At 41.9% G+C, this 26,654-nt stretch overlaps 1 protein-coding gene across 2 annotated transcripts; it reads right to left on the reverse strand.

The window, feature by feature from the left end:
• Nucleotides 1–1,161: 1,161 nt before the first annotated feature.
• LOC104355864 (vacuolar protein-sorting-associated protein 36) lies at nt 1,162–21,504 on the reverse strand. Of its 2 annotated transcripts, XM_042806069.1 has the most exons (14): nt 21,343–21,504; nt 20,089–20,157; nt 16,581–16,651; nt 15,164–15,278; nt 13,594–13,683; nt 12,145–12,231; nt 8,884–8,916; nt 8,698–8,775; nt 8,152–8,286; nt 7,152–7,217; nt 6,530–6,594; nt 5,983–6,067; nt 3,420–3,496; nt 1,162–3,337 (listed from the first exon to the last, which is right to left on the reverse strand). In XM_042806069.1, exons 1-14 carry the CDS (start codon nt 21,436–21,438, stop codon nt 3,244–3,246), a joined length of 1,161 nt encoding a protein of 386 aa, XP_042662003.1. In that variant the 5' UTR covers nt 21,439–21,504; the 3' UTR covers nt 1,162–3,243. The 2 variants fall into 2 exon arrangements, with proteins under 2 accessions (XP_042662003.1, XP_042662005.1); XM_042806071.1 differs by lacking the exon at nt 8,884–8,916.
• Nucleotides 21,505–26,654: the final 5,150 nt, after the last annotated feature.

The following is a 26,654-nucleotide window of genomic DNA, read 5'->3' on the forward strand; positions in this document are numbered from 1 at the left end:
AACTGTCTGGTCGCAAATGGGAGCCTCCCAGGCCTGAGGAAGCAGGAACTTCTACTGTCAGCAGCAGGCTCCTGCTGCCTCCCACTACTGTCCCGGCGAATTTGGTGGCAATACCTCCACTGTGTTCACAAGAGGCAGAGCCGGGCTCTTCGGACCAACTGTGAAAGTCCCGTTAGAAGAACTGAGCATCAGAGTCCAGCTAATCAATATGCAGCCAGCAGGGATTGTTACGAATACACTTCTGAGGACTTCCAAATATACACACATGTATCTTTCAGATTAAAAATAATGTTTGCACGTCAGAAATATGGTTCAGATTAGATCCATGTTTCCACGGGCTGAATGTAATTTTCCTGAAAACAGAGGCAAAGGATAAATGGAAAAGATGTACAGATTCCTGAGCTGCGTTCTTTTCCTGTCAGCTATAAAAGGGCACGTGTTTTCAAGTGAAAAGCATAATCATCAGTCAAGAGTGCTCCATAAAACCCGAGAACTTTTTGAACAAACCTCTGTTCCAAGGACTGTGACTGGGCAGCGCTGGCGGAATGAGATGATGTCCACGCACCACGATACAATTAGTGTAGGAACAGTCAGAACGTGAACGGTTCGTACAGGCACCTTCTGTGTTAAACGGGAACCATCTGTGAGAGCGGCAACTCCTGGCTTTTCCTCTCTCCTATAATCCTGCTTCACCGCCGTCGGTGCATTTTTCTGCTGGTAGCGCCAGCGGCAACGGGGCCGGGCAACGGCGGTTTGGGAGGGGGGTGGTGCCACCCCCCCCCCCCCCCCCGGCCCCCACAAACGTGTCGCTGCGTCTGGCTGCCCGGCCCCTCCGCCAGCGCGGTGTCACACACGCGATTTCTGGGGCCTTTCAGCCGGGAAAACACTGGCCCGCGCTGCACGGGGGGACACTTCTGCACTGCGGGGACTTTGGTGGGGCCACAGGCTGCTCAGCAACGGAACCAGGGCCTCCTAATTACATTTAATTCTGCCTTTTGATTTTAAAGCAAACCTGCACCTTGTACCGGTTTAGGTACGAAGTGGGACGGCACAAACACGATGTGCTTTGAAAAAACTGCCCCACGGAAGCGCAAGATTTTCATGTGCAAAGATTTTAAAGCTGCCCAAAACGCTTAGGAAGAAAAAACCACAACAGAACAGTCTATTTAAGAAAATCTTTTAATTATTATTCATTTCTAGTAGTCATTTTCTCACATGTACGTTTAAATTCCAAACCAGCTATACAATTTACCCTACGGATTTCTTCCCTGTAGAAACAACAACAAAAAAAAAAGGTAAAGGAAAAATCTCGGGAAAGAAAAGCTTGAGAAGGCGCCACCATTCTAAATGGGCTGTGTTGTTATTGCTTAATTAAGATCATGAAACGCTCGGGGTTGGAGCATTTCACCTTGGCATTTCCCCTCTGGTTTTGTTCTCTCTGCAGAAGACAGGCCCCCTCGTGGGGAGAGGTTCAGGCCCATAAACCACTGGCCTCCCTTGACAGGTTTGGGTATCGGGCAAAAGAAGCAGTTGTCACAAACCAGCTTTTTGCTTCCGAATTTCTGACTTTTCCGTCGCCCCTCAGACGCGCGGTGCTCGGCCCACCTCACGCGGAGCTCTTCTGGGGGCTGTGAGGAGGATGGAAAGAAGCAGCAGCGCGCCGCAAGGCTCCCGGCGAGCTGACACCAGATGGCTAATCCAGCAGGAACGGCGTGGCACCCAGTCCTTCCGCTGGGTCACATACCTTACTTTTAGCACCTTCGTGAAACAGAGAAAAACTGCCCTCAAGGAAGCCCTGCCTAAAGGTTTGCTCAGGACGAGCTGAGGGGACACAACTCCCTGGATCTACGTGAGCATCCTATAAACCAAAAGCACCCGCACTGCAGGGATCCCCGCACGGAGCTCCTTGCTGTCAGGCTCTTAATCCTTGTCTAAGCTATGGTAACGCTGCAATAGTTTTGAAACCATTTTCAGGCTCTTAAAAGCCTTTTCCTCCTTTTCTGTAATGTTGATTTGGCCATTACAACCACAGCGCGGTTACCTATAGGTTGTCCTTGCCCATACCTTGAAGGGATTTTGTTATTTATTAAAACTGATCACTTTAAAACACCAAAAATTTAAGCGATGTGGATCATAAACATCCACTTACCGTTATTACCATGGCAACAGATCTTCAAGTAACGTAACAACTCCACTGGAGTTATGAAAACTGAGACTATCAAGTTGCATTCAGTGCGAACACAGGGTGAGGAATACCAAACAATATGATACCTCGGGGCTGTTAACTACAGGGTGATAGTCTTCTTCCTCCCGTCAACACTGAAAGCCGATTCATTTGTGCCCGCGAGACACGAGCAAATGGACTGTCTCTCCAAAACAGCCCACAGGCTGCTGAAACGAACAAATGATTTTTCGGTAGCGGTACGAGATGAAGACGAAGCACGTGAAAGCAGAGAGTCTGCAAGGGTGACAGGAGGCTACTCCACCCTGCTCCGTCAAGCGAGGACAGGGAAAGGGCACCCGGCGCAACGTGATGAGACAGGAAGGGAGATGGCAAGGAGAGAGAAGGGAGGAAGCCTGTGCCAACAACGCTTCTATCTGCGATACCAGCGTGGGACATGACAAAGTGAACACCATTATTTTCTAGATTCACGTGACGTGTTAATCTCTCCTGCAGCGGGTTCATCCCGACTCAGGGTACAAGAACCCCAAGATCCTCTCTTAGAAAACTGTTCATTACTTCAGGGAGAAGGGGTTATTCTACACTGCTTTGTTCCTTATACCTCAGTACACACCAAAGTAATTTTTTCTTATCACTACGGATGCATCTGTCTGCTTTGTTGCTCTAGACATAAACAAAGTGAAATTGGAGCATGCAGTAACCTGTCTTCTGGGTGCCGACCCTCACGGCCGACTACAGGGATATTCTCTCCTCTTTCACTTGTGTGGAATCTTCATCTGATTTCTCCTGAAATGAGAGGCTGCGGAGCACATCAAATAAAACCTGAAACATGAGCTAGCTGGTGTGAGACAATTAACGTGCTTCTGACTCAGTGATTCCTATTTCTCTTCAGTTCCACGTCAGAGGAGTCAGCACTTGAAATACCTGAGAGCTGTAAAGCTTTGCAATGTTCATCACTCTTGGAGCTGACTAACAGAATCAAATGCTAAAGCCGGTTGTTGGAAGGGTTCTGCCCTCTGCTCTCGTTCGGCCGTTACCTAACAAATCGTACACGAACTGTATTAGCTTTGCGTCATAAACAAATTTGGGTAGAATCTCAAGCCTTCCACTGAATCATCTCTGCAAAGATGGCCCATCTTTTCAGCAAGAAGCAGCCTGGAGAAGCAAACGAAGCCGTGCTGTATCATTTGAGGGCAGCATGGTAACAAAGGTATTGAACGCAGCAATTATTACTTACCTTTCTTTGGCTAAGAGAACAGACATCCCCACCAGCTTAGCAAACTCATCAGCTGTGAGAGAACCCTTTTCAGATACCTGTCAAAAAGCAAATACACAACTAAACAAACTATGGCATTAAAAGAATAATGAAGTTCTCTCAGCTACTGAACCGGGTCTAGCCTTGTGAAGTGATAAATTGGTAGCAAATCCCTTGCGAAGACAACTAGTTTGTTTGCATTTTCAAAAATGATACGTAAGTACGAGTATCTCCCCTGAAAAATATCTCTTCTGTGTCCTGGGAAAATTGCCAAGTATAAAAAAGGAGCATAGAAAAGCATTAAATCCATTAAAAAAAAAAAAAAAAAAAAAAAAATCACACGGTACCCTTTTCTTCAGGTTTTTTTAAAAGATGCCATGGAGCAAAATGAGCTGAAAAGTTAAAATAGGTCAGGCAGCAGTACGCTGTCCCAGTCGGTATTTACACAGCCCAATGATACGAAGTGATTCTGCAAAGAGTGAAGCCTAAATGAGGAAATGAGAGCCCTGATCAGGGCAGGTCATCAATTTAGAATTTTAAGTCATCTCAGACGGAAGTGCCGAATTCGAGTTTACTGGGATTTAAAATACCCCCACTGCCTAGAGAAAAATCCCCAAACCTCCCTACTCCACCCACTATTACAGCATAGGAGAGGGCTCAGTAAAAGCTACCATCACGTTCAATTGCCACAAAAGATCAGGTCAGTCTTGGGACTCAAAACTTTGGACCCGTTGTCTCACCCACGGTAGTTAATACACGCTAAATGAAACCTTCGCACTTTGGCTGGACATATGGATGCTTAAAATATTAGATATGAAGTCCAGACTTATCACTGTACCCAGCTGCCCAGATAAACATGTTTTACTACTCTAAGCCTTAATAATTCTTCCATTTCTCCATTGCTTCAGATTCAAGGAAACTTGTACACCCAGATGTAGCTGCCGTTTCCTGCTTCCCACCCAGCGGGCTGGGGAGGGGTCTATTCTGTGCCATTCGCAGCAGTGGTGTTTTTACAGAAATTCAGACTAAATTAGTCCTAATTTGAGATTTTTATGAAGGTAAGCGATCAAATCTGAGTAAGGGAAGTCAGCTATAGAATCTAATCTGCATATGGGTGATTAATTATCTTTCCTTCCCATCAAGGCTGACTTTGGGTTCCTCTGACTTTCATGCCGCGTCCTGTCTTCGCCAGCCGTTCAACACCACATCACTCTCCTGTCTGCAACCCTGTGACTTCCTTTCACTTCTTCTCAGAAGTTTTGTGTTGCTGTACATCATACACGAGGTACAGGGTGCTTTTGGCCACAAGTCTGATCTCATCTTCCCTTTCCCTTACGGGCTAGCCTTCCTCATTCAAGGTCTCTCCCTTAGATTTTTCTATGGAGTCAAAGTCTCATATTACAAAAATAAAAGACAAAAGGCACTTCAGTAATAAATCCACCATCTGTAGCTTTTTGCAGTTGACCTCATTTGTTATCAAGAAAAAGTTTTTCCTTTCCTTTCAAAGAGATAAGCACTTTTACCAAAGGCAACAAATTAATTAGAAACCAAAAATAATCAGAAAAAAAAAAAATAAAACGGACTATGTATTTTTTTAAGAAAATAAACTGAAAGGATTAACATATATTGAGAGATTTCAGCATTTCAGTTCTGATGATTTAGGAAGGAACCTTATAGATGGCTATATACATTTCTCATGTAACAATCTTTTTCGTGAGAGAAGGCTCTGCAGTAACAATCGCAAAGCGCACTGAAAAGTCTCCCTCGTGTATCAAGTGAGAAGGTGTCATCTGTAATAGCTCTACTGTTTCTCGACTGCCCAACTCGAAGTCCTCTTTGACTCTGATGTTTAATTTTGGATATACCGAATCAGCCTTTACTTATGAAAAACGAAAAATTACATCCCACTGAAAAAAGCCACGGGAGAATGCATCCAACACTGGGATGGCAGGAGTTTAAAGAGTCCAGAGGTAGCAAGATCGCAGAAGTTTATCACACTGGGCAACTTATACTGTTTTTTTTCCTCATGAAGCTAGCTTAATTCTATCCGCACTGCGCTCCAGCTGGGCACTCTGCTCAGCAGCAAACGCCGTACAAGACGTTACACGTATAACGTGCTACTTTATGGAATAAACCCAAGGCAGACAGCTGTCTGTAGCAACACTGCAGAGCTACCTCCACTGCCTTCCAGCACATTGGGCACAGTGTCTGAAGTCCTCTTCTGTTAAATTAAGTGTTTAACACATGCCACGAATTTCATCCCACAGTGCAAAATATTTGGAAAAAGGTTGAAGGTTAATGAAGTTTGAAAAGAGATGGAAAAGTGATTTATTCCTTAAGGAGAAAGCCATGACTAAGATTATTGCCCGCACAGCACTTTGAAGATGAAAAGTGCTATTTAAGTATTACTGTTAGAAGATTTGGAAGTGGAATATTTTGTATTTCAAAACTTCAAAAGGAAATCCTGTACCTCGAGTTTTTAGACCTAATGTGTTTAAATTTACCCAGCACAGTCAGAACACTGAAGGAAATGAAGTACACTTACTGTCTCTAAAGCAGAAGCTACCATTTCCTCTTCATTATGAGACTGGAGTTCAATCACCATCACACCACTGTCAAATATCCGAAGCCTCAAATCAAAAGAAAGAGTCAAAGTAACTAAAAGGCCTGCGCGCATCACTTATGGTCACATTTCTAATGCATCCAGACCTATAACCACATTACAAAAGGAGAGAAAGGAAAAAAAAAAAAGCTCTATAAAATTAACTTAGCATTAAAAGCATCTTCAAGATCTGAAGAGACTGAAAAGAGCAGGGCATATGTCTGGGCTTAGTTAAACACTTCTCCCAGTCTGAAAAAAAACTATATTGGAAGCGAAAAGATGATTGTCTTCCTAGCAAAGTGAACCATGGTTAAAAAGTCGTATTTTGGTGTAGAGTGGATATTGGTGCATACAGCAACATCCCTTAAGCAAAGGCCGGCTTTGTTTAAACACCAAGAAAAATCTACTGCAGGTAAAATGTGAAGTCACCCAAGCACTGCGGCCCGAGTCGCGAGTGGCACGTTTTATAAATGCATCTGCAAGGTCTTACCTCAGCGGTAATTTCAGTGACTCCAGCATCTTACAAGCATTTACTAAATCTTCTGGTGACAGCAACTATTAAAATAGTCAAACATACTTACTCACAGCTTGCATTTCAAGAATACAGCATAACACCAAAACAAACAGTTTTAGTAACTACAGCTATAAAATATACCAACCTACACATTATTGTTAATTTTCTTCCTTTCTGTCGTGCAGTCTATTTCCTGACTTCTGTGCTCCTCTCCGTTCCCTTACTACGTGTTCTGTAATAAACCTTCTTGCCCTCTTTACAGAAAGAATTGATGTATTTTTTTAAAAACACATGCACCATTCTTCAGTATTCTCTATACTTGCAGTTTTCTTTCCATATAAGGATGGAGTTTTGCTTTTATATGGTATTATGAAAAGCAGGATACATTATGACAACTTACAGAGGATACAGAAACATTACGTGGAAAAAAAAAGAAAGGAAAAAGGTAAACCCCCCTGATTTTAATAAAGAGCTGATCACTTCGTGCTGTTAGACAGGTAGAGTGAGCAATTGGTAGGAACCATTTTTCCCCTTTTTCTTTAGAAACCTTATCACTGAAGCACACTTTATAAAATATATAATGAAACTGCTTTCTCACCTCCAATCCTCGTGCACGATTCACCAGACAGTACACTTCTGTAAGTGACATGATCCCTCCTCGCTCCTGTGTTAAGCACAAGACTGGTAAGAGAAACAGCACTCACCTAGTAAACACAGTATCTCAGCTTGCATTTGGCTGATTCAACAGGTAAAACGGAGGAGCTACACGACGGGCTTTACAGAAAAAAACTACCCAGGCAATACCACAGGTTTCTAGCACGGGAAGTTACTGTATTAGATCTCTCTCTAGTAATTTTAAAATGCAAAACACTGATCCCACATCCAAAGCCTGTGAATTACTTTGATTTTAAAGCAGAGAATAAATCACAGGAACAAGGAATTTCAATATACTAAATTTATCAAGCAATTTACCATTTTTTTCTTTTCAGACACACACAGTTTTCCGTTCTGACCATAGTAGGTAGCACACAGCCTTCACAAAACTACTGTAATCCAAGGCTATGTGTCTATGGGAAAGCATATATGAGTTGCAACACAAAATCTAACTTTTCCGTGAGAATCCTGAATTCTGTAATAGCTTCAGATAAATTCAAATATGAGATATTACCAAGGAGGGTAACCTACGTAATAACCTTGTGCTATATTTGCAAAATACGTAATTTTTAAGCAGTTTAAAGACTGACTACTTAGATTTTCAGTCAGTGATGTTTCGCTTTTTCTTTAAAAAAAAGTAATATTCTGCAGCAAAGGATGAATACAGGGCTATCCAAAGAGAAGAAAGCCTGCCAGTATGATCTTCTAAATATCACTAATATTTCCCAAATTGAAATTTGAGATGCCGTTACTCCCCAGAAAAATTCTTACATATATTTAACCCTGCTTATTCGGAAAGAGAATGTGTATTTCCTCCACCGACACTGAAGGCTGTGCTGCTAGATCTGAGACTTTAACAAGAGGCACGGCTCTAGAGACGAAACATGCTGACATCAGCACTCAGCAACGCCCGGGAAACGCTGGTGCAAAATGCGGCACTGTACCTCTAACGGTGCCTGCAGGATTCCAGCTAGCTGCTTCGCCAGCTGCATGTGGTAATGCGTCCCAGATCCGCATGTCTCCCTAGTCACGGGATTAGCTATACCCATGCTCAGGAGGTAGGACTTGAACCTAATGGTCTAAACAAACAAATAAATAAATTCAAAAGTCCAGCAGGTAATGAGTGATTCCGGTCTTTAGAAGTCTCTTGATTTTATTACTATACAACAGTTTTGGTGAATAAACCCATTCAGTTTGCTACCAATAAAGTCAAATAACTAGCAAAGAGAAGGCAAGACTTAATACAATTTATTTTTGACCAGCAGCGGTCAAAAATGCAAAAATTTACGCAAAGGCAGTAAAATCTTTGCTTTAAGAAAGGGTCAAAAGAAGCAGCTAATACTAAACAAGTCACTTTTACTTTATGTAGAATTCAAACACAAAAACCCCAACCATGAAGTGTTCTTTATTAACATGACATGTATTAAACGGATAGCTTCTTGCTTTGCATAGGAACATTTCTGTTGACTTTAAAAACAAAATTAATTTACCTCATCCTCCGTGATGTCACCCTGTTTTTCTTTAATCTTATTAGCTATTGACTTGGATAACTCCACCATTTCCTTAGCCTGAGAAAGACACAGAGATAAGTCAACTTTCAGCTCAACAGAGAAAAGCAGGCTTCAAACTGAGAAAAACAAGCGTAAGTCTCCTTGGGTAGGTGAGACGTGCCATACCTTCTCCATTAGTTTGCTAAGATCCTCAAAAGCCTGCAATCAAAAGCAGATACTGTGCATCAGTAAAATTACAGCATTCAGCCTCCCGGATACAGTGAGCTGCCTTGGTCCACCTGGCCAAGCTATTCGTAAGGGCTGCTATCCCTTTTCATTAGTAGGTTACAATGTGAGATATTATATATAATCGCTTGATATTTCTGTTTTGCATCAGGTTTTAAAAGCGAGATTATGCAATCCATAAACAACAAAGAATGAAGAAAACAATCACAGGCTTTTCTGGTGTGTGAACACGAGTTCAATAGCATTTATGAAGTCCGTTTGATAGGAAGGAACAATGAGATGCTGAGGCCCAGAAAAAACTAAACTCTCCAAGTTTATTATGCTCTCCTAAAAGCTGGGGGAAGGTTTCTCGGTGGTGATGGTAGGTTTCCTTCCAACATTCAACCCTCGCTCAAGGAGATCTACTGTTTCTGGCCAGCATCAAGCCAGCTGTAAAGCTACAGAAGTACTCCTCCTCACGGGACAATTTTACTTCAATCAGTAGATGTTACTAAGTGAGAAACAGTAATTTCAAACGAGTAAGGAAGAGGGCACGTGCTTTCACATGTATACTTAACTGAACAGACAAAAACTCTGAAATTGTGTGCCAACATCTCTTCGTTTAAGTATCGCATATGAAGGAACAGTGGTGCTACCATAATAAACAAAAAACAGTTAGAAAATGAATGAAATAATGTCCATGAGACAAATTATCAGATTTAAAGAAATTAAGATACAAGCTAGTCAAAAAGCATCCTCTGAAAACGCTAGTCACTGGACCTAAAATCCAAAATACTTGCTAGAGCAAGGGAAAAGAATATTTGTACAAAACAATTATTTTCTAGTCTAAGAAACTTTTTTTTTCCACAAAAAATATATATAATAAACTGGACATCCATCATAGGACCACAATTACATCAAGTCCATTAAGCTTAGTAAACTACTACATTCTCAAATACAGTTCTACAACAACACACAAAGGGCATTTTGAGGCTTATATAAAACATACTTTTAAACAAGCTGAGGGTATACCGAAATTCAAAAGTTTTAGTAATGATAACCAAATAGCATTAAAAAAATCATGTAAAAAAAAAAAAAGTTGCCAACTATATTAAAACACAATTCTCGTTTCTCCCGTCCTCAGCAACACACATTCAGCCTTCTCACCTGCTTCTCTCAAATACCTGACAACCTGTCCACGTGGGCCAACCTCTTCACACAACCTTTTCTGAACAGTGAGTGTGAGAAAAATTCCCGAAGCTTTTCAGCTAAAGCTTGCCTGACAGCAGCACCCAACTCCTCCAGCCACAAGTAAAGGTGCTTCAGTTAGAGTCTGTCAAAGGACCAGAGAAACGTCCTGCCTACAGTTTTTCGCCATCGCTTCTATGTGACCCCTAGCTTTTTCTGAGTAATCCCCCTCTAGAAAGACACATTTTAGCAGAGTTTGTGCAGAAGGAGGGAATTGCTCCCATCTACTTTTAGGCGCCTCACTTAGAAGCTTACTGGTCTGAGGTTCAACACGCAAAGAAGAGAAAGAGATGCCTTCAGGAAGGAACAGGCTTTGCTTTTCATCTGAACCCCTCCTAACGGTGCCAGCGTTTCTCCACTCTTCACACTTGGTACCTAAAATAGCTATCCAGAATTAAGTGGGACAAAGCTAGGTCCAAGGGGAGAAAAGAAAATATACCGCCGTCTAACAAAAATCCACCACTATCAGAACAACAGCTTCTCTTTGGAATATTTATTTTTCCCTCCTAATCGGCCAAATTCGATAATTTACAATAGATTTCCCAATCTCTAGTGTAAATCAAAGTCCTTCTACTGTACTTGTATATGATATCAACAAAAGTTTTCTAACAAGGCTTTTCCCAGCTTATTTCTAATCTCTATAACCTGCATGAAAACATCATTCATCAAAAGAACCCTCGGTTTAGCTAAATAAACAGCCTGTTATGTGTAACTCCTCCTCTGCCTGACTCACGGAGGACAGGCCTGGAAACAAAGGGGAATGTGCACACACCTAACAGGAACTTCCTCAGATAAACAAAAGGCTAAAGAACGGGATTCTTATCAGCAGTGAACAGCAGATGCAGGAAGCCTTTTCCTGGAAGCCAGGGCACCATTTTTTTAAATTAAGTCATTTATAACATTTAAAGCCGGAGGAAGGCAGGATTTCACAAGTCATGGCTTTCCTCTGTTCATACAACATGTATAAATGGATTTCTTTTACTCTCTGACAAAGCTACTAAAGGAAAAAATACCCAGACAATACCTTTTGAACTATATACAGACACATGTAACCACAATACCTTTTGAACTACACACAGAACTTCATTCATTACATTTGTCATGAACAAAAAAGTTTAATGCTACCAGTCTCTGAAACATCATGCAGCCTGCAAAGGTACTGTAATTTTCTTAATGTATCAGAGCAGTGAATGCCTTTTTTATTGTGGCACACTGAATCACATAAAGTTTTGCCACTAGAACAAATCCGCTGCATGTAGTTTATGAGGATTTCTGTATTAATCTCTACTGCCAAGACAGAACTAGACTATTTTTGAGGATACTGCTCCTAGGTATATATTGCCTCTGTTGTCCATCAGTCTTGATATCTGTAATTCAACTATTGTGCCGTTTCTGGGGAAAGGATGGTCTCCATCCAGCCCAGGCATTTTGCAAAGATACTTCCAACATCTTGCCGATACCTGGACTGCAGAACATTTTACTGTAATTCTAAACCTATAAGTAACATTTAAAAAATGAGTTTAAGATGAAAACCTAACTTCACCACAGTTATGTGTAGATGCTTGGATCAGCATATTCTTCTTATCTATTAAGTTTTCAATTGAAACCAAAATTAGCTGTAAAAAGGGAAAAACCCCCAAACTTGTAACAGTCTCTTTCTGCTGGTGCCTTTGTGTTCTGCTGCCCCTGATGAAAAGTCACTGAACTCAGATCTCTAATTCTACCAAAATTCATTTTATAAATACACACTGTTAGTTTCAAAGAACACTCTTCTTGAAAGGAACTGTTTAAAGGAAGTACCTTTATATATATGGAAAAGCCAAACAAAGTAAATAACTGTAAATGATACACTCGAACTCAGTTCAGATTTCTCAACTAAAACAATAAATAGTCTCAGCTTCCCCTAAAAGAAAGTGTGAATGAGTGTAAATGGCTCAGACAGGTGGTTGACCCTGAAACTTTGGTAGTATTTACCTCAGAAATGTTTTTGTCAGTCTCTTTTCTTTTTTCCTCTAATTTCCTTTCGATCCCCACAATTCCTACAGCCCTTATTCTTCCTGCCTGCAAAGAAAATAATGAAAGGAATCAAAATAGGAAACGGTACGTTTTCTCATCCGCCTCGCTGTGAAAAACCTTATATTAGAAGACAGGAAATGTTCCCCCAAAGAGCTGATATCACGCATACAATATTTCATATACTTTTTGAAAGTGTATTTTAAATCAGTGTAAAAAAAAAATAAACAATAAGTGTAAAGCATGTATGAATTTGTTGTGGTAGACAGATAATAAGATTATTTTACTGAAACTATTATTATGAAGATGCTTAATAGCCTGATTGAGACTGAGCATTCCAGCTCATCTCAATTACAGCCTCCTGAGTCCCTGTGAACATCTATACTTGACCTGTGGAAACGTGTGAGTGTATCTAAACATGACTACCTCAAGAAATCTAGCCTGAAGAAACACAGCCACAGAAACACAGTGCTAAGTGCAGTCTAATTTACCTTGCTGAGCAATATCAGAATGGAGGTGACGGTGATCCTTTCATTTGACACCAAATGTGTTTTAGCAAGGCTGGTACCTAAGCAGCAGCGGTGCCAGCCCTCAAATCTCTGACTGTGAAGCTTAGCACTGGTGTTAATGATTTGCTATGACTTAAGAATAAGAACACGAGGTAAGGCATTTTCATTACGTGATTCTTGACGCAGGGTACAGACTTCCCCATTAGTCCAAATGCAACTATGTTTACAGGTGCTACGTTTACAAAAGATGACATAGATGATCTGATGCTGAACAATCTTTAAATCATCCTATTTCATTCATATACTACTATATGTTCAATATATGGATATATTAAACGTATTCATATACAGAAACATGTGCAGGTTTACCAGCATTACCTAGAAGTATGCATGCGGATAAAGAAGGCAATCTTAACAGATGACAAAGAGATTCTCCACAACTGTCCATTTAGAATATGCATTTAAATCAAACATATCTAGGTTCCAAAGAGTTATATAAAGTTACGTATTATATATTTGATTTCCAGTCAGAAAAAATAAAACAGAAATCACAATTAAGATCAAAAATCTTTCAGCTTCATTACTCTTTCCTGATGAATAAAATTATATGCATATATAGATAGTATTTGCATAATTATGAGTATGTGTGTGTCTGACTACATAAAAAAAATGGAGCCCATTATCAACTATTCAAGTCTAAACACACTCAAGGAAGAGAGGCCCCGGTGTTCTGTATCAGGCGAAAACTGCAAAGGGGAAACTAATTAATGCCAGTGAAGAAACAGGCAAAGTAAAGCAGAGTGTTGGGTAGAGAGGCAGGCCAGATGCAGTATATGGGGGCAGCAAACAGTGGAAACGAGAGATTACATCCAGATTCTGCTGAGAAGCTCTCTGCACGTACCTGTGGATCCTTGTTAACTGGCACGGTCTGACCAGTCGGCATGTTCTCCCATCTCCTTTGTGTGATTTCTTCTGATAACCGTCTGTAGAACTGCAAACATTAAAGAGTGACAACAGATGTTTCAAACTGTGCAGAGTACCGCTGGGTACTCTCAGCATCTTCATGGCAGATGAAATAAACTTCACTGTAAGACAAAGCATGGTAACACCTACACACCCAGAGTACAACATTGATTATCTGGAACTTTTTAATGTCCAACCTTCAGAAATACACACATTAGAGGAGGAGCCATGTAGTTATTAGTTAAATTCACATGAGTACTCCTACTGTAAAATATTTTTTTCAGATAGTCAAGATGTTCCAAAACATGGTAAACTTAAAAATGTTGTGGTTTGCTCAAAGGCATGCTTTTAAAAGGAAGGAGACTTGAACAATCCAATTACTATTGATCTGTTAATTCAGCAATATAAAGACAACCACGCAGATCAATTACACTTACTTGTTTATTGCTAATACCAGAAAGTGGCATTAGTTAATTAGTTAACAGGCAGTGTATCCCACTGGCCAAACCCAGAAAGAAAAATCTATTCCATTCTTATGGTTGTTCAGAGTTCACAGGAAAGCATTCTGGAGTCATAGAGAAAATGTCTGGAGTGTAATTGATATGCTAGGTAAACAGTAAGCATAGCAAGTTTGATTTTCAGACGTGAACATTAACATTAAAATAAATGAGGTTACAATTAGGCAAAACACCTATGCAATTATAGCTAGGCATAAATCTACACTCATCCTAAACTGAAAACTGCTCACAAGGAAATGAAAGCGCGTCTGATCAAGCACACGCATTGATAAGACATTTATAACTAATTCAAGTTGAAAATCTGATTTTCTGCAGTGAACAGGTTCAGCTTTTTTCATTGTTCAAAGTTAAAAGTCTCCGTCTCTTCAACTGAGGATCTTACACTGTGAAATCTCTTTACAGAGTGCAATTTCTTTGTTTTTTAGGATAAGCCTTCTTTCAAAAAATATATCACATTTTTTCAGAATGCTCAAAGCCTTTGAGATTCGGTAATGGTAAAAAAAAAAAAAAAAAAAAAGATTTGTAAAACACAAAAGAAACAAAGCTCTGAAGCAACAAAATGTGTTTGGCAATAACATCAGAGAGATGACTAGGAATAAATTGATTGATTCCTGTTCAGGAGAAGGTTAGCTACAAAGAAACGCCTTTTACTCTGCCAAACTTTTAACAGATTTCAGAGACATCATTTTGGAAAATCCTGTATTCTATTTAAAAGATTAAAAGAGGAAGTATAAGAATATATTAAAGCTACTAAAATAAGGACAAAGTCTAATAATGCCTCCTGACGTTTTTGGAACTCTATTTGCATTATTTAACCAAAGAATAGAACCCTGAAAGCTCACAGTGTTTGTCTTCAGAAAGGATGTATTGAAAAAGCTCCACCTCCAAAGTAAACATGGAAAGATCATGGAAAATTATCACGAACGCAGCAGGAGGAGAAACACACGTGCAAAGATCTGATGTGCTGGGCTTGCGTGGTACAGAACTTACCTCGATCTGCCCATGCTCTTTGAAAGAAAGCTTGATGTAGGAATATTTGCTGCTTTGGAATGGACCAGGCTCTTTGTTTGAAGAAGCAGGATGAAGATGAGCTACTATTTTGGCACTAAGAAAAAGTTGAAGGAAAGAGAAGAAGACGCAGCTTTCAGTAATATATAAAATCATTATTTCTACAACCAAAGTTAACCATTTAATCAAAACCTCTGTTAACTTTATCTCACATAAGAGCTAAAGTACATCAAATAATGCTTTACGTTTGTGCAGTGCATCACCATTCAAGGTTTTCTACTCAGTATTATAGTGGATCTTGCATAAAAACTACTATAAAATCTAAAACAGTAACATCTCACAAATTTAAACTGTACCCGCCATCAATTCTTAAGAAATACACTTAACAAACTTTAACTTTTCAAGCAATAATTTCTGAAAAATCTTCTAATTAAGATAAAAACGAATATTCAAGCAGTCGTTTGATTTGGCTTCTGACTTTCAATAACTACTGCCAAAATACACCATCTTTGTCACAGGAAAACAAAAGGTCTCAATATTCTGTTTAACCTATCCCACTTGTATACGTCACTTGCAAACACCGCATGTCAATCTGGCCAAAACCAACATTCAAGGTAACATGCATGGAAATAACAGTTTAAAATGACACCTGCCACCAAAACAAGCCTTGAGATAGCATTATTTTAGGAATGTAACAGACTGCACAGCATGGCTCTACGTCTGCCATTCCCTTTCACTTTACCGATACTTTTTTCATGGGTCCTTATTTACTTGATTTCTCAAGCATTAGTGAATTACCAGATTTCTGCTGGATACCCCCAGCATATTACTCTACCCATCTGACTGCAGGCTGCAAGCAGATGTCAACTACCTATATATTTCTCCACTTAGTATTTTTTTCTTTTTCTTGTGAAACCTCTGTACACACATACCATACTGAATCTGTTCTTAAGTGAGTGGAAACACCTGAGTTCGTTCTAACCATCGCCAGCATTTCCATGCTCAAAATCAATCATATGGTCATGAAAAGAGATATAAATACGGGATCTGGCACGGTTTCTATCCCCAACCAGTTCTGTGGCACTGAAGACTAAAATTAGCTTTCAAATTTAGATCTAGCAGAATCACTGTGTAATCTATGACTAATCGAGTGAAAATGGCAAACTAGAACACACACTTGTAACAAGACAGTTATTTAATAAATCCCATCAAATCCTGCTTTGTCATGATTCTCTTACGCATTTGACCTCAAGTGAGGAAAGCAGGTCCTTCTGGCTGTCAGTCTGGAAACTTGGATTGCAAATCGAACCTACCATGAATTAATATCTCATCTTGGGTACCTCACATAACGTGCACGGGCAAACCACCCGTTTGAAAAAGACAACAACTATCACCTTACCTTTTTCCTATCCCGGCTGCTTGCTCTTCAATAAAGACGATCTGAGACAGAGGTATAGCAATGCAGCACTCCTGGAATAATCAATGCAAACACAAATTAAAGCCATATCCTGACTGTTCATTCTCTAAAACCAAGCGTTCTCCTTCTCCATTTCACAAACAGTGCATTTCTACAGGTGCTCCCCCAGGAATTCCATATGAAATATGATGGTAACAATTGAAACAATCTATTAAAGAGAAATATAAATAGAAAATTTAATATAAAGTTGAAGCTGAGTTCTAGATTATCAAAAAACCAAACTTAATCAGTATGTCAACTTTAGACACTTCAAGCTAGATTTACAGGAGGACTCGGGAATTTAGCAAATTTTTAGTATCCAAGTTCAAAATTTAAATACTAAAATTTCCACACTACTGCAGTTTATCCCTGTAGGTGCACAATGCTCATAGGTTCTTAACATTGTTGCAGTGATGTTACTTTGGGAGCTAAAACAACAACCAAAAGCATCAGTCTTTTAAGTGTTGAATGTCTAAAAAACTAGACTATCCTCTGAGTGAGACAGGAATTTCTCCATCTATCCCACACCCAAGAACTTAATCCAGCAGTGGATGCATCTCAACATACGTTCAGTGGTCTGTGCTTTAGGCAAAACAAAGCAGAGCAAGAAACGTGACTGTATCCATCTGTGGGAGACTAACCTACCCTGGCTAAAGTCTTTCTCTATGCATCTAAGACAGAAAATGCTCAAGGGAGTGATTCAAAGCATCTAATTAGGCGCCTGATCTCGTCTCGGTGAACATCCTTTGGCGAACACCACCTTCTGCACAACAGCTTGGTGACTGACCCAGGTTACATTTTCTCTTCGGACCTCTTCCTTCCAGCTGCCCTAAGGGCGTGCCTAACACCAGGTTACAACCAACACTGTTACTGGGCCCTCTCAAGCTCTACTACCAAAATTTTTCCTCTTTGCATGGAACAATTAAATGCTCATTAAATTGGAGATTATCGAAGTATATACGCAGAACTCCAACCAATGAGTAAACATCTTATTAGGAAAAAACACAGGTTGTACTTCCTGTACTAAAAATTCTTATTACAAGCTATCCAGTTCTTCTATGGCTCCAGATTCTACAGCTGTTACATAGAACAGTTCATGTTTACAAAACGCCCACATAGCTCTAGACACTTTAAATACAGGAAAAATGATACTTCTGTTAAAAAATTTTTTTGAAAATGACAAGAGTCCAACTACATATAGATATGCACACTGTCAAAATGATTGATTCATTTAGTTCACAGCTAGAAAGTGATGAACTTATTGTAAACACAAGGACTTAGAATCACCCCTTCCTGGTGAGAGAAGCAATAGGAAGGGATACGAAAAGAAACATGTGTTTAAAATGTTGTGAGTTTATTTGGATATCTTTTTCTAATGTCTCGTGCTCACATTATGCATGATTTTACGATTTAAGATGTTGTTCAAACCTAGCTATGTAACAAACTTAAAAGAATTACGTATTTTTCTTCCTGTGGAAATCACTGTATTTTCTGCACTATTCAACTGCAGCTGGTATGTAACAACAGCAGCTATAAAACACAGCTGCCTCTTTTTGTAAAAAGGTTTGCTAATGACAAGTGCCCCATTCATTACTAAAGTTTGCTGACACGATAAAAGGGGACTCTCTCTACAAGTTTGTTCTAGGTAAGCTAGGTAAGCTTTGTAAGGCTGATGTTGTATCGCAGCTGAGCTTAGCCAACAACTCACCATGAAAATAAAAGGGCACCATGCTTCCCATGTTTCAGTCCTCAGAGCTTGAAAACACATCAGCTTTAATTACCACACTAACAAAGTCATTTATATTCATATTCCCCTGATAAGAACTGGGTAATTTTTGCCAATCTCCTGGCCACATGTTTCTGTCCCTTCTGTTAATCAAGCCTGGAGCTTATCAGAATCTTTGCTGAGTTAAATTAATTTGTTAAAATAAGACTATTTTTCTTATTCTCCAAGGTTCTTCTCTACTGATTTAGCAAATTCAGTGATCTTGGAAGAGTACAAAAAACCACGGGGCCTAGCAAGGGGATAAGTTGGGGAAAAGAGACAAAAGTCACCCTTTTGTTGGGAAGGACAGAATAGGGATATGGACAGCTGTAAGACTGGCTGAAGCCATAATGCTTAATGTTACTCCAAGCAAGCGAAAAGTCCAAGAGAGATAAGGAGCAGTACGTGCCAACCTCTCAAAAAGAGGTGCTGATGAAGAAATAAGAAGTGATTAACCCAGACATTTTAGCATAAATAAATTATCTCACACTGACTGTGCCAAAAAAAAAGTTAATTTCTACATAATAGCTCGTGGTCTGGACAATCAACCACTGACTTGTTTAACAGTAACTCCATCCTGGGCACCAGCTCTCAAAACATTCTGAAAAATTTGTACTAAAAATAGTTCTGCTGTTCCTGCAAACAATCCCTAAGGAAAAAAATATATTGCTTTGCCAAATTAAGACCATCCTTGGTGACCTTAGAAGGCTCTTGGTGGCTTCCTGGTTTGGAGCAAGGATATGGTATTTGGTAGGGAATGGCCTTTGGATGCCAGAGGTGCTTCAGCTATCTTTGCACAAAACTAGTCCAGTGGAATACAGTAGGCCTTTGAAAAGTTGTCATCTGAACATGTTGTAAACTTTGGCTTCCAGGGCTAAATTTCTAAAAGACTGTCCAAAACGAGCACATTCCAAGCCGGTTCTGAGGAGGACTTCTCCTCCATTTGCAGCTGGAAAGCGTGCACCTGTCACAGCCTGTGCTTAGATTTGTATGTTTTTGCAGTCTTTCCCACCCATTTCTAGCCTGCAATCTCAGGCTGTGGCTTGATGACACAAAGCTTTCAGCAGCAGTATCACACTGTGGTTCCGACACTGCCACGTAGCCTCGGAGTTAATTCTCCATAGCAGTACAGACCAATGTTTTGGCTTATTGAAGGGGTGGTTCAGCACAAGAACATGAAGTTTGTACGAAATAATACTGCCACCAAACACACTCTATGATCAAATCATGGTCTGGGACTATATGCTAGGAGCAGATGACAGGAGAACTTGGACTTGAAAACACAATGAGGAAGAAAAGGTCTCCCTAGACAAGGAGCATGAGAGAAGAATTCACATTATGATTTGCCTCACACATTCAACTTCAGTCTCAAAACCAACAGTTTTTAGTGCATGATACCAGACTCTTTTCTCCTCTGTTTTTGTGGCATAGAAGAGGAAAAATTATATAACTCATTCCCATCCCTCATCTCTGCACGATCACTTATTAAAGCAGAATTTGGATGAGAAAACATTACTTGTACATAATTTTCTTTTCATTGTGAGCGAAAAAATGGACTGAACTTGTAAGACAAAACAGATACAAAGGGAAGAAAAATCTGTGTGCCGCCTTTTCACTGCAAGCTACCTGGTTTTTATTATGGAATTTACAATTGAATGACATATAAGAGGCCAAAGTGGGACTTACATGATTCTTCTGATCCCTCCAGATTAGTCTGTGTGTGCTAAGAAATAATACTCCACTATCAAATTTCACCTAAACAGGAAAAATAAAACAGATCAGTCACAAATTTAACCACTAAGTTGCATAAGTACTGGTCTTGGAAACATTACACATTACCACAACATAGCAACCAAATTTAACAAGCCGGTATTTTGAGAACACTCTCTTTTTCAGAAAACACAATAAACGAAGTTTAGGAAACAATGGAGAAAATTAGTATGAAAGGATCAGATGGATATATACAAACTTCCTTTTTCAACTGTATAAACCTTCCTCCAGGAAATCCTGAAGGATCCTCCCTCCATATGTTATGTAAGATATACAAGCATCCCTAAATATGTTTTAAACAGAGCTATTGGCTTTGGAACACTATTTGCTGACAAGAAACTAAAAGTTACGCAAAAAAACAAAGCAACCTAATAAGAAGATGCTACGTACAGTCAGAACTCTTGCAGGCTATCACATAGAACTATTACTTCTGTCCATTTTATCGCTGAAAATTTCTTTATCAGACAGCCATCAGTATTTGGAAAATCTCTGTTAGCAAATGCTTCCTACTTGTAAAACTGGAGGCACGTTTTTACAGCTTTTTATTAGGGTGTGCACCTACTCTGGTGGGGAGGAAGTAGGAGAGCTCAAGAGCTATTCCAGCCGTGATGGAAACCAGTAATTGAGTAGGCTCAGATGAGAGGGCCCGAGAGCACCCTTCAGGACGAGAGCGAAAGAGCATTTCACAGCTACCCAGATGACTCAAGGGTGAACTGTACGGCGTGCCCTGCGCACAGCATCAGAGCCGAAGAGCTGCTGTGCAGGCCGCGGCAGCCCAGGCAGCGGACAGCAAGCTTCACGACCGTGACACCAGCTCCACGGGCCCCGTGGGGATCCCACCCCTCCCTCCGAGCGGCACACGCCGCTCCCGGCCTTTCCCGGCCCCACGGAGCCTGAATCTCCTCCTCCTCCTCCTCCCTGCCCGTCTCCTCGCACAGCCAAACCCCGCCGGAGCAAAACGCGCTCGTCCTCCCGCACCTCACATCGACGCTCCGCCCGCAGCCCAGGCCCCTCCACGACCCTCCTCTCGGCCCACCTCGCCCGATACCGCCCACAGTCACGTCCCCAGCCGCGGGGCCCACGGACGGGCCCTTCCCCCGGCCCCGCTCCGGCCCCGGGCCCCCGGGCCCGGCCGCGCCGCCAGCCCCGGCGCAGGGCCGCTCCCGTCACCTTCTCCTCCCCGTCGCAGAGGCGCACGCCGCGCTGCTGGACCACCAGCGTCTCCCCCAGCTCCAGCAGCCCGCTGGTCCACGCAAACCGGTCCATGGCGGGCGGGCAGCCCCGTCCCTTCTTCCCCGCCTCCCTCACCGCCGCCGCCGCCGCTCCCCACCCGCGGCCCGCCGGGCGAGCAGGCCGCAGCGCCCCCTAGCGACGGCCCGAGGACCGGCCGCCATCTTCCCGCCGCCGCCTCCCGTCCCTCCGCAACGCGCGCCCCCTGCCGGCCCGGCCTGTGCACCGGGCGCAGCCGGCCCCGCCCCCCGCTCGCCATTGGCCAGTTCAAGCCGCGCGGCCGGGCCAATCGCGGCGGCGCCGTGCGGCGGGTGATTCAAACGGCCCCCGCCCCCCCCCCCCCCCCGTTTCCGCCCCGCGAGCGGCCATGGCGGCGCGTCCCTCAGTTCAGCTCCCGGCCGGCCGCCGGTCCGGGCCGGCGTGCCGAGGTAAGGCAGCGGCGGGGGCAACCGAGGGGCAAAGCCCGGAGGGGCTGAATCGCTTCCCGAGGCGCTGGCCGTTGGGTCTGGCTGTCGTTGGCGCGGCGGGTAAGGAGCGGGGGGCGGGGGCTGGTCGCCCCCTCGGGAAGCGGGAGATGAGGGGCAGGAGCCTCAGGCGGGGTGGGAGGCCGGTCAGGCCTCGGCAGCAGCGCTTTACCGAGGCCTTGCGGCTTCTGACCGGTGCGAGCCGGCCTGCGGGAGTTCGCCCTCCCCTCGCGGGGCTGGGGCCGGCGCTCTCCCCTCACCCCCGGGCAGGGCTTCCGGAGTGAAGGCCTCCCTTCGTGATAAAGGGCACGCCTTAATTCGAGATGATCCTGTCGAAACAAGCAGATACTCTGATCTAGACCCGCACTGCTCTGTTTTTTGCTTTCCGACCGGTTTGGTCTCTCTAAAGTTGAACGAGCTGAACTGCTCCCGTGGGACCGTGCAGTTTGGGGCTGGTGAGACCTGAGTTTCTGAAGCAGAAGGCGCCTGGAAAGCTCTAGGTGCATGCTGAGCTTGCTGCTGTGCAGCATCTCTTGGCAGGTACATGTCCGACGTACTAGCTGGTGCACACCCCTTCAGAGGCCGGTGACGTACACTGCCTCTCAAGCTTCCTTCAGCGTGGGCTTGGGCAGCTGTGCTAAAAAAGCACTATATCTTAAATGAAACGCAGTGTTGCAGCAAGCCTAAGTCTCGACCTGCTTTGCTGGCTGTGTGTTCCAGGCTTTGGTGTGCCAGTGTGCGAGAAAGAACTTGCCTTTTCCATCTCTCCCATACTAGGAGGTGGTTCGGTGGGTAATCACCCTGTCCTGTGGCATGACTACTTCTTACCGTGGAGTGTGTGCGATCAAGTACATAATTCTTTTAAGGGTTAACGTTCAGGTCCTCAAAAGCAGTAATGTTTTAGCAATTTCTACAGCCTGGACTTCAGTAATACAGGAATACCTCAGCGTTGAGGGAACATGTTGATGGACCTTGCAGAGATTTCTGAAGTGTGACTCAAGAACAATGGGCAAGACAAAATATGAAAGATAAAGAGCCTGTGCAAAGAGATTCAAAAAGGGATTTATGCCTGCCTAGGGGGGCAGGAGTTAGGTTTTGTATGTGAGTTCATTGAAGACTTCCACTGCTGAATGAGCCTGTCTGTGCTGGAAGATGGTGCAGTGCCATGAGTTCCTGGATGCCATTGAGGAATCGTTCTGAGTCAACAATTGTGCTTTAACTTCTTGCTCTCACATCCCACTGCACATGAAACTGTTGTAAGATTTGGAGTCTTAACTGTATAGACTGGTTGTGTGGATGCTTGAGCTTGCTTTGTGTGGCAGGACCATCTTATTCCAGCTGCTTCCATCAAGCCAAGGTCACTAGCTCCCTACAGGAATAAGGAAAGGTCTCTGAAAAAGATCAACAATATTGTCCTATGAAGGACACAAGTCTGGTGTGCAGCTAACCACTGAAAACATGGGAAATAGTATAATCTTCTGGAATGACTTTCTGTATTAAGACAGTGACAGCTGGCTTAAGACCTTTTCAGGATCATTTTGTGCTGTTAGTAGCACACTCGTTGCTTCAACACTTGTGCAGATGACAACAGAAGAAAAGTAAATGATAGTGCAGATGGTCAGTTGGGTTCAGGTGCGTGGTGTTTTTCACATGTGCTATACTTACCTTACTAGTGTCACAAGTGGAAAATGTGCTTGCTGAACCAACAGTAAGTGTGTGAAATACTGGACAGGCACCCAAAAGAGTGGACCTGACTTCTTCCCATCACAAAATCGTGTTTCTTTTAGCCTAATGCATCAAACCAGCCATCTTGTATAGGTGTGAAATTGTATTCAACTGTCCCTTGAATATAGCCTTTCTCAATAAATGAGAGAATGTCTAAGACATTATAAAATATTAATATTAAACTAATGGCTTTCTTAATCCCCAGTGTCTGTTTCATAATGTCTTGATGCTTTTTAAATTCTATTTCCTTTTTTTAAGAGACAAAACTTGGCATTACTATTTTAACTGAAAATATAATGTCTTTTTTTAAACCCACTAGAACAAAGACGCAAAAAGTTGAAGAATATCTATCAAGAAAAAGACTTTTTCTGATGTGCCCATTCAAGAAAACCAGGCATTGATCAGGTAATGTTTCTGCTATGGCTTACAGTCCTTTAGAAAGGCCTGGTTGGCGGGAAAGATGCAAATAGCAGTTCGTGCAGAAAACCTCAACCAAAAAGCAAGCCCATGCAACGAGACTGGTAACCACATGGATTTCCTAAAGTCCTTTTATTGTCACCAAATACTAAAAGTTTTTAACAAATGCATGATAGATGCAATTCATGAAGTAAGTTATTTGTTCCTCTAGAGGCTGAGACAGGACAGGATACCTTTGTGGCAGAGCTCTTATTTCAGATGCCACTTTGCTGTTTGCCTCTAACCTTCCTTCTGCAAACAACTTTTTCCTTCCTCTTTCTAATCGGGCAATGATGCAAGTGCTCACATCCCACCTGATCGAGCTTCATTGTGTTTTTATAGTTACAAATTCACTAATTTCTGATAAAAGCAAATATACTGTACAAAACCCAGCCTGTGTGATGGCCAGCAGGTAGGCATAATGTTCTGTAAACAGAATGTGGGCACTTATCACCAATTAGTAGTGCTTCTTTTTATTGATCTGTATTTAAATCTTCCTACTGTTGTCTAAAGTCTGGAGATTTAGTGTAAGACTCCTAATAAGCAACAGAAGTTTCTCTAGAGAAGGCAGTGGTATGAAGGACTGCAGAAGGTCCTGGTCTAATGTTAGTTCATGGTGTAGCAATGTTTTTACAAATGGTAAATTTCAGTCTGAAACTTGTTCCCATCTAAATGGGAAGTCTTGCTTGACATTTTGTATATTTGAGGTGGCGTGGCGTGGTCCATGTTCTATAGCACAGAACTACTTGGTAATACTAGTCTGACTGAACCATGACATTTGAATATAAAACACACATAAATGACAAGGAGAAATATAATCTGTCAAAGATGTGCTCTGTGTAGCAGGAAAAGGTAAGTGCTTTCATGTTGTAGAAATCTATCTTGTTAGAAAATCAATGCCAACTACTTTCATTGTAGCAATTCTCTTAATTTAGCATTTGATCTACTTTACTTTTCCTTGCTTTCAGTTTCTTTTCTGGCTATTAAATTCCATGGCTTTTCATAGTCTTCAGTTAATACAGTTAGAGCCATCACTTATGTGGGTAAAACTAATGCTTTTATTTTGCAGATATTTCCCTTTTGTGAAGCTATCTCTGTTCCACACTGACCACATGAAAAGAGGTTCTAGTGAGTTGGGTGTCTGCCTCTTTACCTAAGTAACTAGTGATAGGATGAGAGGAAATGGCCTCAAGTTGTGCTAGGGGAGGTTTAGACTGGATATTAGCAAAAATTTCTTCACTGAAAGGGTTATGAAGCACTGGAACAGGCTGCTCAGGGATGTGACTTAGTCACCATTCCTGGAGGTAATTAAAAAAAGTGTGGATGTGGCACTTAGGGACATGATTTAGTGATGGACTTGGCAGTGTTAGGTTTATGGTTGGACTATATTTTTAAAGGTCTTTTTCAGCTTGAATGATTATATGATCCTATAACTTCTGATCAGTTTCCTTAACATGTATTCTCTAACATAGGTGATGTGGAGCTGATAGCATACACAGGATGCCTTCTGCAGCATTTCAAAGTCACTAATTATCTTTTCACTAATGTACCTTCATTTTCAACTTGGCTGGCTTCCAGAAGATCATCTGATGCAAAGATATCAGTTGCTAACTGAAATGTTAATTTTCAGCCATGTGTAATAGTGCCATGTTTCATATAACGCATCAGGAAGCATTTGAGGAAGAATTTGGATTTGTAACTTCAAACTGAGATATTTTCCTTCTGAGCTGTCAGTACATTTTCATAGTTGCTAGGAGGCAATACTGGTCTTGGTGGTTTTGTTACTCACTGGGTAGTTTGATGCCAGCTCTGATGCCTGACTGCAGGTTTTGGAACCTGACAGTGTGGTAGGAACTATGTGTCCTTGTTCAGACTCGCCTCAGACAGCCTGGCTCTGATTGCAGTAGCTGAGCTTCAACTCCTTGTGCTTCTCTTCCTTCCCCCTCCACTGCAGCATTTAAAAACTTGACCTTCTGTAGTAGATGCATCAGACCAGACAGATTGGTGCTCATCCTTAGACATGAAAATCACACCTGCAGTAAATAAAGTCTTCTCTTCCCCTCTGTTAGGCAGCTCTTCATGGTGTGAAAAGGCACGTTTTGCAGTCTGGGCTCTGCTTAGCGGTCGCTTAGCCATTTATTTTTTCTGGGGGAAGAGTGCAAACTGAACAGAAATGGTTCAGTGTGAATTCAGCCTGCAGACTGCCATCTGAACCATATGAACTTACTCTAAAAATACATTCCTTTGTTGTGTTGCAGGGTAATTTAAGATGTCTTGTTTTTTTTCTAAGCAGTAGCAGAACTAGGAGAGCAACTAGCAATAACTGCAACCAAAATGCAGCTCTCGACATCTCCAAAGCCAGAAATGGTAAGTTTTTGACTCATATTCAAATACTAATGACACTCTGTTTCTGTGGCAGCAATATTCCACTCACTTAAACTGTATTCAAGTGTTATGACTTCCAGAGTGTGAGAAAATTTATACGTGCAGAGGTGTACTTGGTTAAAACTTTATTCAGTGACTGTTTATCTTATGCTCTTTGGAGAGCTGTCGCATTACTGTATGTAACGCATCATATTAATATTCAGTTTGTACCTGACTAGAGAG

This window comes from Tyto alba, unplaced genomic scaffold (assembly GCF_018691265.1).
Source record: "Tyto alba isolate M040663 unplaced genomic scaffold, T.alba_DEE_v4.0 Super-Scaffold_45, whole genome shotgun sequence".
Taxonomy (NCBI): domain Eukaryota; kingdom Metazoa; phylum Chordata; class Aves; order Strigiformes; family Tytonidae; genus Tyto; species Tyto alba.